The sequence below is a fragment of the Ixodes scapularis genome, unplaced genomic scaffold (assembly GCF_016920785.2).
Source record: "Ixodes scapularis isolate PalLabHiFi unplaced genomic scaffold, ASM1692078v2 PGA_scaffold10__122_contigs__length_95168666, whole genome shotgun sequence".
Classification (NCBI taxonomy): Eukaryota; Metazoa; Arthropoda; class Arachnida; order Ixodida; family Ixodidae; genus Ixodes; species Ixodes scapularis.
The window spans coordinates 10725234-10741980 of NW_024609836.1; the positions used below are offsets into that span (position 1 = coordinate 10725234).

At 42.6% G+C, this 16747-nt stretch overlaps 1 protein-coding gene and 2 non-coding genes across 3 annotated transcripts; all 3 read left to right on the forward strand.

The window, feature by feature from the left end:
* Positions 1–3066: 3066 nt before the first annotated feature.
* On the forward strand, positions 3067–3139 carry Trnam-cau. The gene has a single exon. It is a non-coding gene; the product is annotated as a tRNA-Met (tRNA).
* Positions 3140–11399: 8260 nt separating this feature from the next.
* Trnam-cau lies at positions 11400–11472 on the forward strand. Its single transcript has one exon. It is a non-coding gene; the product is annotated as a tRNA-Met (tRNA).
* Positions 11473–15543: 4071 nt separating this feature from the next.
* On the forward strand, positions 15544–16268 carry LOC115321643 (the record flags this gene model as incomplete). Its single annotated transcript, XM_040205589.3, has 2 exons — positions 15544–16074; positions 16239–16268. Coding segments are annotated over 2 exons (561 nt in total), but the record flags the coding sequence as incomplete, so codon positions are not given.
* Positions 16269–16747: the final 479 nt, after the last annotated feature.

Here is a 16747-nt window from a genome sequence, read left to right on the forward strand (position 1 = left end):
TCCCGGAGGATGAAGAGATTGTGCTTGCAACATGGGAGTCCGGCGACCTTGTGAAAAAAACTTTGGAACCTGAGACTTTCCTAAAAGTCATCCAAGTGACGGTTGGAAGTTGGGTACTTCACAACCATATCCGGCAAACGCAAGGTAAAGCGATCTACGATGAAAAACAGTGCATGCAAAGCGGGAGCATTGTCTTTCATTTTGACTTTGCTGAAAACTGGACCATCGTGCTTCCTGACGAAGTGCAAGCATATCACTGAAAAAAAAAAAAAAACAAGTTTCGATATTTACATGTGTAGTGACGACAAGAAAATCTACAAACAGCTTTGCCATCATTAGTGAGGACCTGTGTCACGACACCGCTCACGCTTGCTTGGCTCTAGAAAAAGTGAAGGAGTGGGTTGAAGACAACGTTGCGGTATACTCGTACGTGACGTACGTAAGTGTCGGCGCCGCCAGTCATTTCAAGAATCGCTACCAGCTTCACCAATTTGCAAAGGACGATTGCCCACAAGCCCAGTGGTTATTTTCTGCATCTGGACATGGGAAAAATGCATGTGACGGAGTTGGCGGACTCGTGAAGCACCAGGCCACGCTGAACAACCTGAGAGAACGTTCAGTAAGCACAATTCAGACGGCCAGGACAATGGTGAGCGTTCTATCAAAGAAACTGAAAGGCGTGCATCTTGTATATCTGGACGAAAATGAGGTTGTTCGGTATCGTGAACAAAAAAAAGAAGAGTGGCTGACAGTGCGCGCCTTCCCTGGCATTCAGTCTTGGCATGCGTGGCGGCTCAGCAAGTCATCAACAGAAGGGACCTGTGACGTATATGTAGCACGGACAGTCGGATCTGCTTGGAAGCAACTTTATTAAATGGGTACAGCGAGGAAAACCTTAGCGTAAAGTGCCGAATTTGATTTCCCAAGGACTGCTCATATTGAATGCAGGGACATCTTATTTATCACATTTTTCTTCACGGGGTATTTAACCTACTGTTTTTGTTGGTGGTTACTAATAATTTTTATCTGATCACTATAAAAAAAAATCCCAAAATGTTATCCTCGAGCAGGATAAAATATATCGGCTTGCCACGATTCATTCATACACCGAGAGCATCGAAGCTGCCCCAGTTAGGCACTATGGCATCCGTCACCTGAAATTGTTTGTAATCGTAAATACACAGCCAACCTAAATATCTTACTATTATATCTTTGTGTTTGTGTGTGGAAGTAAAGTTATTTATTTTACTCTAGATGTAAAATATACCGGAAGGTACAACTTCACACTGCATCATCTTTTCTCAAATCATTAGTCTCTAATATGATACCACTTTGTACGCTTATGTAAAATGCTGTATATAGTTTCTCCTCCCTTTTACTGTGTGACCGATCGCTCTTTTTATCAATGACCTCATCTGAATAAATGTATATAAAAGATTTGTGCAAGTTTCATGAAACTGGAACTCAGAGTCACTTCTTGTATAGGACACTGCTAAGTGTAGGCTTTGAAAAAGGACCCTACTTTGGGGAGTTGTTTCTTCTTTCACAGTGCAATGATGCAACATGTTTTTAATAGAAATGAATCCCGAAATAGAGTATAACAGGGTACCCAAATTTTAAAAAAATCGAAGGTGGTGTTTTTTTTTTATTCGCATTGGAATTTTTTTTGTTTGATTTTTTTCCCATGTTTGCCTAAATATATTGTAACTATTGTGTCACTCAGATACCTTATTTATTTTTTCAATAATAGCCATATATTAGTAAAATAATGTCTGCAAGTTATGTAATAATGAATAAATTATTTCATGAGATACAGATTTCCAAATTTTGCCATTTGTCGTTCGAGCAGGCATGTTTGGCAATTTTTAGAAAACTAAATAAATTTTTAATAAATATTATTACTTTATATTACAAGCAAGTTGTACCCATAGTTTGTTTGTAAAACGTTTTAAAATTCTCCTAATTTTATTGTTTTAATTATTCACTTTCAAACTTGCCCCCTCCATCAGTGCGCGTTATTGCAACTGTCCACCTCTCCCTGCCTTACGATTTTTCTTGTCTCCAAATTTTTTTTCTGGTCAAAACTAAGTGTGGATTCGTTTATACCAGACACTAGACAATGTCATATAAAAACATCAGTTGATTTAAAAATGTCGACCAGCCACCCTTTGGTCGATCTTATCTGAAATCACCCTGTGACTGTTTGTTTTTCGGGGTACCGATGTCGTCTCCTTTGCAGTTCCTTGTTGTTACCGCGTCTGCTTTTGTTTCTGCGACTGTCGCCGCTTGCGGAAAGCTCTCCGCTTTCCAGTCGAAACTATCGCCTGCTAAAGACGCCGGCTCTCGCCGCCGTATGCTTGTTCGCTGGCGCAGTTGGCATCGCGACCGCTTGCGCCATCTCTTGTCTCCCGTGCGAAACGGCGCCGTAATGTTTGAAGACCTTCGGCTTCGCCGCATTTCCGTAGGAGCTAAACCTTTTCCTTTCTTTACTTTTTCCTCAGCTGAGCTTGCTCTTTGAAAATTTTACAAAAAAAAATGCACGGTCTGTGGGCAACGCTGCACAAAGTCGTAGCGCGGTAAATTAAGAAACCGAATTTCGCGGTCGATTTAAAGAGCCTGGCCTCTCTTTGAATCACCCAGTAGAAGATGAGGAGCCGAGCGTGACCTGGCTGACTCGCTCAGATTCTTTCGACGGCGAGGCACACTTCCCTTTCGCAGTCTCGCTCAAGTCACCTGTCACGTTGACGCCGCGACGGCAGCTTCTGCTTTTCCGACGCTCAATCTCTCTTTGGTTTCTGAAGCAAGTGCGCCCGATTAAACCCTTATTTTCAATTAACGACCCTCAAGCCATTTTCATCCGCTGCAATATACCCATTTCCCGCACCCCTCCCCTGCTCTCATCTCTAGACGCAGGCAAGTCGAGAAAAATATATAGGATTTATTTCAGAATCGAATACATTGCTGTATCAGCAGTTTGGTGCCGAGTAGCCTCTGGAAACCTTTCGTCGGGGAAGCTAACCTGTAAGCCAGGTAGACAAATTAGCCGTATGAAGGCTCTCAACATCCGCCTCGGTAGCGCAGTAGGCAGCGCGTCAGTCTCATAATCTGAAGGTCGTGAGTTCGATCCTCACCCGGGGCAGGCGGAGTATGTTTTTGCTTGCACAGGTCACACGCTGGTTGTCAGATAGTTTTAAGTTTCTAAATAAGTGAGGCTTAACTGTAACTTTTACTCCTACCTGAATATACTTTTTTATATAAAATCTATTTTCCTAACCCCTGTGTCCGGTTGGTTTACTGCATAATGCAGCAAATTATCTCAGTCTCCATCAGTGTGGCGCAGCGCTTGCGGGAATCTTTCTTAGGGATTCAGAAGTATTTTTCTCAGGCGCATCGCAAAGACTGAGCCTCAGCGCGCTCTTCTTAAGCGCACCTGTACTGCGCTTACGTAACATCATCCAGATCATACCAAAGCAGCTGCTATCTTCGCGCGCAACTGCTTCGCGCTGTTGAAACATGTCCCAGGCGGCACACCAAAGCAGTGCCTAGCTTAGCCCAAGTTTTGGCAATACTAGGGGCCCACCTTGGGCCTAATAATATTTTTCTCCCATGCGTTAGTTATAGTTCCGAAGTACACTTCTTTGGATTTCACACAGATTTTCTTAGGTTCGCCACGTAATTGACAAAGTGCCAGAGTTTAGCCAAGGACGACACGTATCACGCGATCAACCATCAGGGAAGCCTAATTATGGCGCTTGTTTGCTGATTTATGCATAAAGATGCCAGATAACAGTCGAACTACCAGCCAGTCAGTCGCAATTCTGGCACTTGCTTGTTGATTTGTGGCCAAGATTCCCACACTCGAGCCAAAGAAGGTCACGTCTGGCTCTACCTTGGCTTTATAGGGCTTTTCAAAATTTAAAATTACCAGACAAAAAAAAAAGGGAAAAGGTTTACAATTCTTGTAATGCCGAATTTGAGCGCAGCTCTTGAGGGGGAAGAGGGGAGAGTACGAGAGGGGAAAGTATGCCCCTGCTCCTCTCCTGTTCCCCTCCTATTTAGCGGAAAATTTTAGCTAAATTCCCCACTAAACTTAGCGTGAAAATTTCCCCGCGAAATTTAGCGGGGAAAATTTTCCGCTAAATTTAGTGGGAAAATTTTCCCGCTAAATTTAGTGGGGAAATTTTTCTGCTAAATTTAGCGGGTAGCGTTTTCCTCCAAATTTAGCGAAAAAATTTCCTACCATATTTAGCAGGACAATTTTACCCTCGTGACGTCACACGTGACGTCACGCGTGACGTTATTGTGGGAAACGGCCCTCTAAATATAGTGAAAAATTTCCCGCCAAATTTAGGGAAAAATTTTCCAGCCAAATTTAGCCGGAAATTTTACCCTCGTGACGTCACATGTGACGCCAATATAAGAACGTCCCATAATGCAACGCGCGGTTACGCCGACGCAGACGCCGCTCAACCCGGAAACGGGGGCCTAAGAGCTGCGCTCTAAACCCAAATTTGAGCCCGAAGAGCTGTGCTCAGGCATTCTTTCGCAAGCACCCATCTTTGCGAATGAACATCTTTGCGCAACGCTCAAACGAATTCTTGGAATGGCAGTAACAAAGAAGCGGTATTGCAATTGGAAATTTGTCTGGGTACAAAATGGCAAAATCCTCGCTCGTAAAGCTGAACATGCACCTGTCATCGCCATCGCTAGCGAAGCTGATTTTGTTAAGTTTAGTTAACGTAGTCAGTGCCTCTGTGGCATATTATTATCTTGTTCTGTTTTTTTTTTCCTTGATGGACTACGTGGAATATGTGTTGACTAACGAAATCAGTAAGCACCTTACACACCCATCTGCTACAACCGTCTTTCAATTGAATGCACAGTTTATAAAAAATAAATTTGATAAACTCTTTTTCACTTTTCAATGAAATTAACGCATCATTTGATATTATTATGTTTACTGAAACATGGTATCAGTAAGTAAGGCGCTGATATGCTACATTTAGATGGTTACGAACATTACTTCTTACGTCGTAGTAATGAGCGTGGTGGTGGTGTTTCAATTTGCCTCAAACAAAACATTCATGCGGAGCTACTGGACAGTTATTCGAAAATCACAAGCGACTACGAGATATTAATAATAAGGCTAGGAAAAATATATCTTCTGTTTTATATCGCCCGCCAGTGGCAAACTTTGAAAACTTTCCTTCCTTTCTTGAGAAATTCTTAAAATTTGTGTCAGGAAATAAGTATAATTTAATTCTGAGGGTGACTTTAACGTCAATATACTTTAAAATTCGGTTCAAACTTTACTACTCACGACTACATTAAACTCCGCCGGATTTAAAAATGTCATAACGTCTCCGACTCGAGTAACCATATCTACTTCTAATTCCATCGACCTTTTTATCACTAATGTTAACAGAGACGTTAAAGTTGCTGGCACAGTAAGTTGTGACATCAGTGACCACAATCCAATATTTGTGTCTTTTCGTAACCACGATTTCAAGAAACAGGTAAATAAAAATAAATATACAATACCATTTCGAAACATTTCAAAATCTAATATTCTCGGATTTTGTAATGCCGTAATAAGCCAAGATTTGGACTTTCTTTGTTCCCACCTAGATGTAAACAATGCATACAGTCAATGTTTTCAAACATTCAAGATGCTTTACGATTTGCACTTTCCGAAAGTAACAGTTACTGTATCAAAGCAAAATTAGAAAGCCTTGGGTTACCCAGTCCATATCAAAATGACCCAAAAAAAGACCACCTATATAAGACTTTTTTAAGGTCACGGGATTTAAACAAGCTAGTCATATTTAAGAAATTCCAAAACAAGTTAACCGCTGAATTGCGAAAAGCGAAATCTGTGTACTACAAAGAAATGTTATATGGCGTTGACAAACAGCGACCTGTTATTATGTGGAAAAAAGTTAATGAAGCTTTGAACTGCGGGACAATCTCAAAACAAAGAGGTGACCTAATTGTGAACGGCCAAACTGTGTCTGGAGTCTCTCTGGCTAAACTTTTAGCGACTATTTCGTAAATATAACAACGAGACCGTACAGTGACAGTGCTCTATCGTTTGTTCTTATATATTGTTCTTTTATTGGGCTAAAAAGTAGTAAGAGTTTTGATATCGATGATTTACAGGTAAAACCTATCAAATTTGTCTTAGATATCATCTCACCATGCTTAACATATATAATCAATTTGTCTTTAACTTCTGGTAAGTTTCCTCGAAATATGAAACTAGCTAAAATATCTGTTATTTTCAAAGGAGGGGATAAAAACATATTGAATAATTATAGACCAATCTCTATTCTTCCTATTTTCTCCAAGGGGCTAGAAAAAATTATATTTAAACGTATCGAACATTTTTTCGTAAAACATTCTATACAAACAGAGGTTCAGTTTGGCTTTCAAAAAGGTAAATCCACTGAATCGGCATTGTTACTACAGAAATAAATTATACTTAAAAATATTGCAAAACAACTGCTCACACTTGCTGCTTAGTCGGCTATAGTAAAGCTTTTGATTTCCTCAATCACACAACGCTACTTTCAAAGCTTTATAAATATGGGGTTCGCGGCATAGCATTCGAATCGCTTAAATCATACCTAGAGAATCGCCAGCAAATTGTGACTATTGACGGCCAGCACTCACCGTTCTTGAAAATTGTTTGTGGCGTCCCACAGGGCAGTATCATGGGACCTTTAATATTTAATGCTTATATAAATGATGTAGTAAACATTACTGATCAAGCTGAATTTATAACTTATGCGGATGTCACGCGTCTTCTTTTTTTTTTCGGTAATGATGTTGATGACCTTATAAGAAGGGCAAATTTCGTTTTAGAAATTTTTTTCTTTTGGTCCGATGTCAATGGATTAAAAATTAACAGATTAAAGTCAAAATCAATTCTATTTAGACCCGTTATGAATTAGTAAATATTACAAATCCCGTAGTGAATGGAAATGCGTCAATTGAAATAGTATCTCAACACAAAACTCTTGGCGTGTACTTCACTGAACATGTGATATGGAATTACCACATTGAATATTTAACGAAAACACTTTCTCAAGTATTGGGGGCAGTTGGTAGGTGCCTAAGTTTTTTGTCGGTCAACATTAAACTAAAAATATACTACGCTTTATTCAATTCCCATTTAAATTACTGTCACTTGGTATGGGGAACAACTACAAAGACAAACCTAAATAACATTCTATTACTTCAAAAAAGATATTGCGTTTTATTACAGATGTTCCGTATAATTATCATACTGAATCATTATTTCATAAATTTAAAGTAATTCATGTAGAACACTACTTTGAGTTCCGTCTACTTCATTCAATCCGCTTCTCATCTTCTACGTTTGTCAATTGTTTATATCCCACTTCCGAACTAACTTTACATGAAAGCACTATCAATACACGTTTTCCAGAGAAATGGTTGGTTCCTCGAAATCGCACAAAGTACAATCTTCAATGACTTCAATACAACATTCTAACATTCTTAAATATATGGCATCTTCATAGTAGCAAGGCTTTCAATGTTCCTAAAAATAAACTTCGCGCTTACTTTGCTTAATACAATAAGAAATTTTTTTTTTTTTAATTTGCATGTTGGCTTTACGTTGTGGCGTGAAATGTGTATCAATTTGTAATATCACACTTTACAGACTGTGTAATATTACTTTCGTGAAGTTGCTGCTGTCGTTTGTTACGGGACCCCAGACCCCGTCAAGCTGTTTATATATCGGCTTTTTGTCTGGAGGTCCCTCCAGTGTATACCTGAAAAAATAAGCTTGAATTGAAAAAAAAAAGCTATACTTGGTTCCACCTTAACTCCAGACACAGCTGACGCTACGAGCTGATGGGACCAATCAGATGGACAGCGTTAAAAGTGCACCATTAGTGTGTCCGTCATGTTTTTGCATGTGTTCTATAATCGATGAACCAATCATAAACAAAACATCCTACAGATTTGCGCTTTTGACGTTGCTTCATTGGTCCGTTAGATCGTCGCGTCGGCTGTGTCTGGACTTCAGTTGAAGTGGGGTGATTTGTCACATAATAAAAACTCCACCACACCGCAGCTCACCATTAGGATAACTCATCGAAGAACCGACAAGGACAAACATTGGACGAGGGTATACCTGGAGGGCAATGTGTCTTGGCTTTTCAGACAACAAATGTTCAAACTTCATGCATCGTAGACGCGTGACACGAAATGGTTGCTTGCATTATTCTAGTTTTCTTTCGTACCTTACATCGAATTATAGGGGTTCGCCTTGTTTTACAAACAGCGAAATCAAACTTTCGAAGTTAACTTTAGTTTATATAAGACGAAGCAGTAGAATGCGAAATGTTTCTTTGGAGCTCTACACCCGTGGCTACACCCTTTCAGCACCCTCATTTAGAATTAATGCAACCTTAATAAATAGAAAATAGGTAGCTGTTGCATTGAATATCCTTCAATTATGAAGGATGTAAAAAAGAGTGCTACAGAGAAGTCAGGCGAACACCATTTTTGAAGGGTGTGTCCGCTACACTGACATTTGCTTAAACCAAAGTTTCTTCTTCTTTTTATTTCGTTAACTTATTGCTTGTAGCAAACTTTTACTTAGAGATACACTCTTGATCTTAGATATACTATGCAATGCATAAAATATTGACAGAAAAAAAGAAATGTGCATGTAACCTTCGTAATTGCGAAAAGAGCCTCATGCGAAAAAAACATCTTTGAAAGGTCAAGTATACAAGGCGGTGAAGCAGTCACCAGGGGCGTAATGCCCTCCTCGTGCGTTATTCATTCCATCTGTATTTACTCTTTTTCTGTATGTGAGAACCGCCAGTGAAAACTTTTGCCTGTAAGCTTGCTCCTCGTAAAATATATCCCTAAGGTGCTGTTAAGATCACCAGCATTGTATTTTATGCTGTTCACCACATCTTAAGGCCATTGCTGCACTTGGCACAAGATTATTTACACCTTCAATGTGTGCCGTATTTTTATGTTATGAACATCGCCCAGTCCATTCTTCTTTATTTCACTTACTCTATTTTCAGGCTTGCATTAAACTGCTCGCTTAGAGCCCTACAAAGCTATAAAATCGGGCATCAATATTTTGATGACATTTTACGTTCTTTTATATTATTTCTAGACCACATGATACCTACGTCATTACAGACTTAAAATATTCTGGCGGGCTAGTTGGTTATGCACACTAAATACAAATAGCGCTAGGACGAGGACAGCGCTGTCCTGTCCACTTCTTCGTCTGTCCTCGTCCTAGCACTATTTGTAATTTAGTATGTCATTACAGATAATTAACAATGCCTAGAATCATTGTGAACTTCTCAACTCTTCACATATTGTTAAATTAGATTGTTGATATAATGTTCTTTGGTGTAATTATAAAAAAAAATAAAACAACTAATTTCTCATCTAATTGCATTACTCATTGTCTTGGTAATTCCCATGATTACCATGATCCCCATGACAAGCAAGGCTAGTCGTAGGGATAATTTCCCCTTTAGACATTTTCTGCACGACGAGCCCCACTAATGCATGTTTCCCTAGAACGAACAGTTAGTCACCGAAGGGTACTAAATATTAAGTCCCGCAAACAGGACGGAGTATGCATAATCAACAAACCGAACATGTCGCTGTGTACTTGTGAAAAAGGCGATATGCAAAGAAAATGCTCAAAAGGCAGACAATCGGTAATTAAATTATTTCATGTTTGTCTGTCAATTTGTCGAAACTTAAAAATAAATAGAATGATCACTAAAAAGAAAAACAACATATGTAACGCATTTCATCGGTATTTAGTACCAATTTCGGCTTGAGTTTTGGCTTAAGAGCATTGACCCATGTAATGCATCTTTCGACAAATACAAGCTTCCGTAACAATATCACAAATAATCTATGTTAAAATTTTTGTTATGCGAATCATGCATAAGAAGTAAGCAAAAACATTTAACCAGTCTCGTTCTTTTTTTTCTAATGTATTTATTTGCGCGGATAAGAAACCTCACAGAAAACACCTTTACGGAAGACAGGCTTATCTTGAGATAAACGTAACGCAAATAAGTGTTACGCAAAGATAAGCCCACATATCAATCCGTAAACATGTTGAGCTTAATCTTTTCCCAGCAGATATCAGAATTATACACTCGATAGAGCCTGTCCGATTATCAGTTCAATGTGTTACTATGTCGTAGTGAAGAGCACCTACAAAATGTACGGGGCACCTTCAGTTTTACCCAGATGTTCTTTGTAATATGCGTGTATCTATTGTAAGTGTCTGCGTGTTTATGCGAGCGTATGGAGCTGTCGCAATTATTCCTATCACAAAAGCACTTTTTCGTTTTTGTGTTTTTTTTTACATGTACCAACAATAATTGTCCAAAAGGTGTCACCAGCCAATCCTTCAATTAAAACAAACTCTCATACCTGCCCCGTTCTGCGCCGTGCAACGACGCTTTTTCCGAGTGCTGCACGTGTGGCATGCACATCGTGCATTTTTGCAGTTCTTGTATGTAAAAAAAAAAAGAGAAGATGAATGAGTGGCTTGAACGGTTGCAATACGACTTCCCTATACAAGCGAACGGTCCGAAAAACCTCAAACTCATGATGAATTTATGAGTAAAGTGCAATCCACTTACAATGATACCAGATATAACGATCTACTGCTTATAACGATCCGCTTCTGGAGTTTCTAAACTAAAAATTATCCGTTCCTCGTCCAAAAACAATGGCAGTCAGTTATAACGTTATAATTTACGTGGTTTTTTATTCTCGGGATAGGCGGATTGAACAGTACCGGCATGATAATATTGCCGCCTGCATGGCCGAGTAACAATGCTTTTCCGTACTTCTAGGAGAGTCGAGTTCACACTTATTCCGACTCCATCTCGCCCTAGCTCACCCTCGAACATTCTAAGTCGTATGTTCGTGATACCGAGTGTAAAAGATGAAGAGCCGAGCGCGACCTTGCTGACTCGCTCAGAGTTTCCCGACGGCGAGGCACACTTCCCTCCCGCAGTCTCGCTCAAGCCACCTGTCATGTCGACGCCGCGACGGCAGCTTCTGCTTTTTCTACGCTCATTACTATTTTTTTTTTTTCTAGCGCAAGTGCGTCGATTATACCTTTATTTCTATTTTACGACACTCGAGCCATTTCCATCCGCTGCAATATACCCATGTCCCGCACCTCTCTCCAGCTCTCGTCTCCAGAGGTTGGCAAATCGAGAAAAATATATATGGATTTAATTTTTCATCAAAGACATTGCTATACCAGCAGTTTGGTGCCTCTGGAAACCGTTCGTCGGGAAAGCTAACCTGTAAGCCAGGTACGAAAATTGACGGTATGTAGGTTGGCAGCATCCGCCTCGGTAGCGCAGTAGGCAGCGCGTCAGTCTCATAATCTGAAGGTCGTGAGTTCGATCCTCACCCGGGGCAGGCGGAGAATGTTTTTGCTTGCTCCGGTCACATGCTCTTTCTTCGCTTGGTGGACCGCTGGTTGGTTGTTTGATAATTTTAAGTTATTAAATTAGTGAGGCTTCAGTGTAATTTTCATTCTTAACTCCATATTTCTATAATATTTGTTTTCCTCACCCCTGTGTCCGGTTGGTATAATGCAGTAAATTATCTCAGTCTCTATCAGTGTGGAGCTGATTTTGCGGGGATTTTTCCCTCAAAAGCGGCGGTCTTTTTCTCAGGGGCATTGCGAAGACTGAGCCTCACCTTTCTCCTCCTAAGCGCACCTGCACTGTGCTTACGTCACATCATCTAGATTATACCAAAGCGCGTGCTATCTGGGCGCACAACTGGTTCACGCTGTTGAAACATATTCCAGGCAGCACACCGAAGGCAGCACACCAAAGGATCTTGGCCCGAGTTTGGCAATACTAGGGGCCCAAGTTGGGCTTAATAACGTTTTTCTTCAATGCGTTAGTTATAGTTCCAAAGTACACTTCTTTGGATTTCGCACAGATTTTCTTAGGTGCGCCATGTGATTGACAAAGTGTCAGACTTTAGCCAAGGACGACACGTATCAAGCGAACAACCACCAGTGAAGCCTAATTATGGCGCTTGTTTAATGATTTATGCATAAAGGTGCCAGATATAACAGTTGAACCACCAGCCAGTCAATCGCAATCCTGGAACTTGTTTCTTGATTTGTGGCAAAGATTCTCACACTCGAACCAAAGAAGGTTAAGTTTGGCTCCACCTCGGCTTTATCGGGCTTTCGAGGTTTTAAATTCTTAGAAAAAAAAAAAAAAGAAAGACGTTTACAATTTATTGTAAGGCCGAATTAGAGCGCAGCTCTTGAGGAGGAGGAGGGGAGGGTACGGAGGCGCGGGGGGTATGCCTCTTCTCCTTCTCTGCTCCCCTCCTATTTAGCGGAAAATGTTCGCTGAATTCCCCGCTGAATTTAGCGTGCAAATATTTCCGCGGAATATAGCGGGGAAATTTTTTCGATGAAAAAACAGGGAGTGCGCAGGCGAGCTGGTGGAAGTTGATCATGATGTAGAATACCCGAGACTGGTAAAAGCAGGGAAACTTGGATCGAAGAGAAAAGACGGGAAGTTTTGTCGCTAAATTTATCGGAAACTTTTTTCCGCTAAATTTAGTGGGAAAATGTTTCCGCTAAATTTAGTGGGGAAATTTTTCTGCTAAATTTAGCGGGTAAAGTTTCCGGCTAGACTTAGTGAAAAATTTTACGGCTCAATTTAGTGGGAAAATTTTACCCTCGTAACGTCACGCGTGGCGTCACGTGTGACGTCATTATAGGAAACGTCCCACTAAATTTAGCAGGAAAATTTCCCGCCAAGTTTAGCTACAAGTTTTTCATGACGTCACACGTGACGTCACGTCTGACGTCATTACAGGAAACGTCTCACTAAATATAGCGGAAACATTTCCCACCAAACTTAGCGAAACATTTTCCAGCCAAATTTAGCGAGAAAATTTTACCCTCGTGGCGTCCCACGTGAGGTCACGTGTGACGTCATTATAGGAAACGTCTAATAATGCAACGCCCGATTACGCGGACGCCGATGCCGCTAGACCCGGAAACGGGCACCTAAGAGCTGCGCTCTAATCCCAAATTTCACCCCAAAGAGCTGTGCTACCTGGGACACTTCACCAACCACGCCGCCTCATCCCTCGCCACATCTGCTCGGACGGATGCAGACGATTTCACGGTTTGATGGCTCCGTAAATGCTGTGGCATAAAAACAAAATTCCGCTAACTGCAAGCTTCCGAAGTTCTGGATTACTCGAAGAAACAAAAGGATGCGTTAAGAACTTGTTTGTGAGTGTAGAAACTTCCGGTGAGAATAACAGATCTGACACATGTGGCTTTTGCACCTGACGTCACCTCCAGAAACGCTGCCGGGTGCATGTTCAAGTACAACATTTAAAAAATACAAACTCTAAGGTCACTGAGCCGCCCCTGGCAGCAACACCTTTCGCTTTTTATCCTAACCGCCTGCACGTAAGGTATTCCTCGCTAGCGTCGTCTTCGGTAAAACGCAGAAGTAGGCAGACGGCTCACTTGACGACAAGTCGCAGGATGTACAAGCGAGCACGGGGACGCTTAGAGGGGCGATGCAATCATTTTTGTACTAGATAGATACTGCTTAAAACTATTTCTTGGTAATTCACAGCCCATAAAACACGCGTTAGTTTTTTCCTTCTCCACGCAAGTACAGTCGAAGAAAAAAACGAAAAAAAAAAACCAGAAACATTAGCACCGCTTAACCCGTCCATTCTCAACCGGAACAAGCGATCACGTGATCTGAAGCTAATTATATGCCGGCAGCTTATTATAGCCAAGCGCTGGGGTTGCGAAGGGCACAGGGCAGGCGCTGACTTCCATACATTGTTAAGGTTCGGGTCTCGCCGTCATTGCAGCGAATGGCCTCGAGCCACTCCCCGAACGCATGCCGAGGCATTAATTGTCACGAGTACAAATCAAACGCCACCGCAGTGGTCGTGTGCTCTGCTTGAGCCGCTTTCAAATATCGTCACCGCGGGGAGCGCGAAGCTTGACGAAATCCTGGGCATCGCACTGCTGACAACGCCAACACTGCGATCCCCGCAACCACGTCATCAAGTTTTGCGGAGGAGAGACTTAAAGAAAATGGCAGCGGTATCGTTGACATTACGCGGCGATAAAACGGCTGAATGGTCAGTGGCGTTGCATGAGAGTACACTTCGGTCCCGCTAGTAACAGTTATTCTTTAGTTAAACGGGTACACTTAACCGCAGTTAAGTGTGACTCGGGTTAGACTGAATTGCAGTTAAGGATGCTCGTGTAAATATGGAATAGTTTGCTGTAACTGCTAACCTTATTTTACCGTTACTTCGGTTTAGGATGCCCGTCCGAAACAATTACCAGCAGTTAAGTTTGACCTCAGTGTTACTTAACTGCGGTTAAAAGGCTCCGTATAACACAGCTGCAGGTACGACCGCAGTAACCCCACAATACTTTCGGAGAGCTAGTTAAAAATGATTGTCCGGTGAACTTTTGTCTTTCAAAAAAAAAAAAATTATCTTGTCATTGTTTCTAGGAATATTATCTGCACAATACCCAAACTTTTAATCCTCCGCCGCACAAGAAATTCAAAAGTAAACAGAGTCAAACTGCTCAGACTGCACCTGCAAAACACACAGTGCTTTCGTTGGAAACAGCGGAAGCTATGACGTAAAATCAGGCAAAGAGAGCCACCACACCTTTTAACTGCTGTCTCAGTAAAACAACTTTGCTCTAAGACAAGATTTACGGTATTGAGGGAAGCTCAATTCTTCAACACTGATCTTTGTACGCACCATCAACCATGTTAATCAAAACCGGGAATACGTCCACGCCCGCGCCTCTGACGTTACCATGCCTGATGTGACGTCACGAGACGACCAGCCATGCATACTTGCGAAATTTGGCGTGGAGTTTCGTATAAATGTCTATAATTGATTTAACGAGTATTGGGGCGTCTTTTAATTAAATGAATATCACGTATGACTATATCTAGGCTTGCTTAATGTGACCACCGCAAAAACTTAGCAGCTTCCGGATATAACCGTATAATCCCTTTAATAAGTGAAAGAGTGCGCGCGGTACGATGGTGAGTTGGGCGAGTTGGTGGAGTTGGTGATGCATTTTAAAAGGGTAAAACAACGCAAAAAAGACACGGACAGGAAGAGGTACACAAACGGAGCGCGTGCACAGCTTTGATAGGCACTCAAGGGGCGGAAGCGCACGTGCGCCCATTCCTTTGACTGTGTAGGGGCCCCGTGCTAGACACTTTTTTTTTTTGTTGTTGTTTTCTCTTTTAGCTCGCGGCACCATCGCCATGCACAAGCGCTGAGGTGGTCGCGAGCGCGCGTGATTAAAGGCATTCCATCCGAGACATCGGAGTCGCTTGACGTGTTTTCTACAAACTGGTGACCCGGAATCTTGAACAGCGTCACTTTTACACCTCGGACGCCGGATCCAAGCTAAACATGGATCAAGGCAACGTTTCTTCCGACGGTGACGTGACAGCAACCTCTGGTGACTCCGCTCTCGCTACGATCGACGTTCGTCTACCAACGTTCTGGCCTAAAAACCCGCAAGTCTGGTTTACCCAGGTCGAGGCCCGTTTCCACTTGAGAAGAATCACAACGCAAATGGCGCGCTACTACCACGTCGTCGCCTCTTTACCAGCGGAGGTGGCAGACCAGCTCGACGACGTGTTAGCCCAACCGCCACGAGAAGATGCCTACGACCATTTGAAGACAATACTTCTCGCCAGGACAATGACATCAGAGAGCTCCCGCATCCAACAGCTCCTCACCGCCGAAGAACTGGGCGATCGTCGCCCGACGCAACTTCTACATTGCATGAAGCAGCTGTTGGGACCGCTAGCTTCAGAAGCACAAGGTTCCATACTGCGGGAGTTGTTCCTCCAGAAGCTTCCTCAAGGCATGCGCATGATCCTGGCCGCTGCGGATGACATGCCTCTAGACCGCCTGGCAGTGCTTGCCGACCGCACCGCAGAATATTCCTCGCAGACCGTGAGTGCTATCGAAACACCGCAACCAACACCCTGGGAAACACGGGCTTCGAACATAGAAACCAAACTGGAGCAGCTCACGAAAGCCATTGCTGCCATGGGTCGATCGCAAACAACCGCAGCCCGACCGTCGCGATCCCCGCTACGCACTCCCTCACGTTACAGGTCTGCGTTGCCACGAGATTCGCATTCTGACCAGCACTGCTGGTACCATCGCCGCTTCGGTGAGCGAGCCACACGGTGCACGAGACCTTGTTCGTGGTCGGGAAACGCCGAGGCCCAGCACTAGCAGCGCTGGTGACCAAGGCCACATAGGGTGCCTACATGTCTGTTTGTCTTAAGGTGAAGACATCCATTGTTGCACTGAATGTGCCAGCGCGTGACGCTCTCGCGCACTCGGTGCGTGACTTGGGCAGTAAAATGGCGTCTATGCATTAGCCAAAGCTACGCGCTCGAGCTAAGTGACACCAGATTGCGCGCGCTTCAAATGCATAAAAAAAACGATTGGGCGGTAAAATGGCTGAGATGTCACCACTCAAGCAAAAGCGCGCGTGTGTATGAAGGCACTCTAAGGCCACACAACAAGCCGCTTGTTCTTTGTCGTCGATCGAATCGCAGGGCACCGTTTCCTTGTTGACACTGGAGCTGAAGTCAGCATCTTACCAGCGTCACGC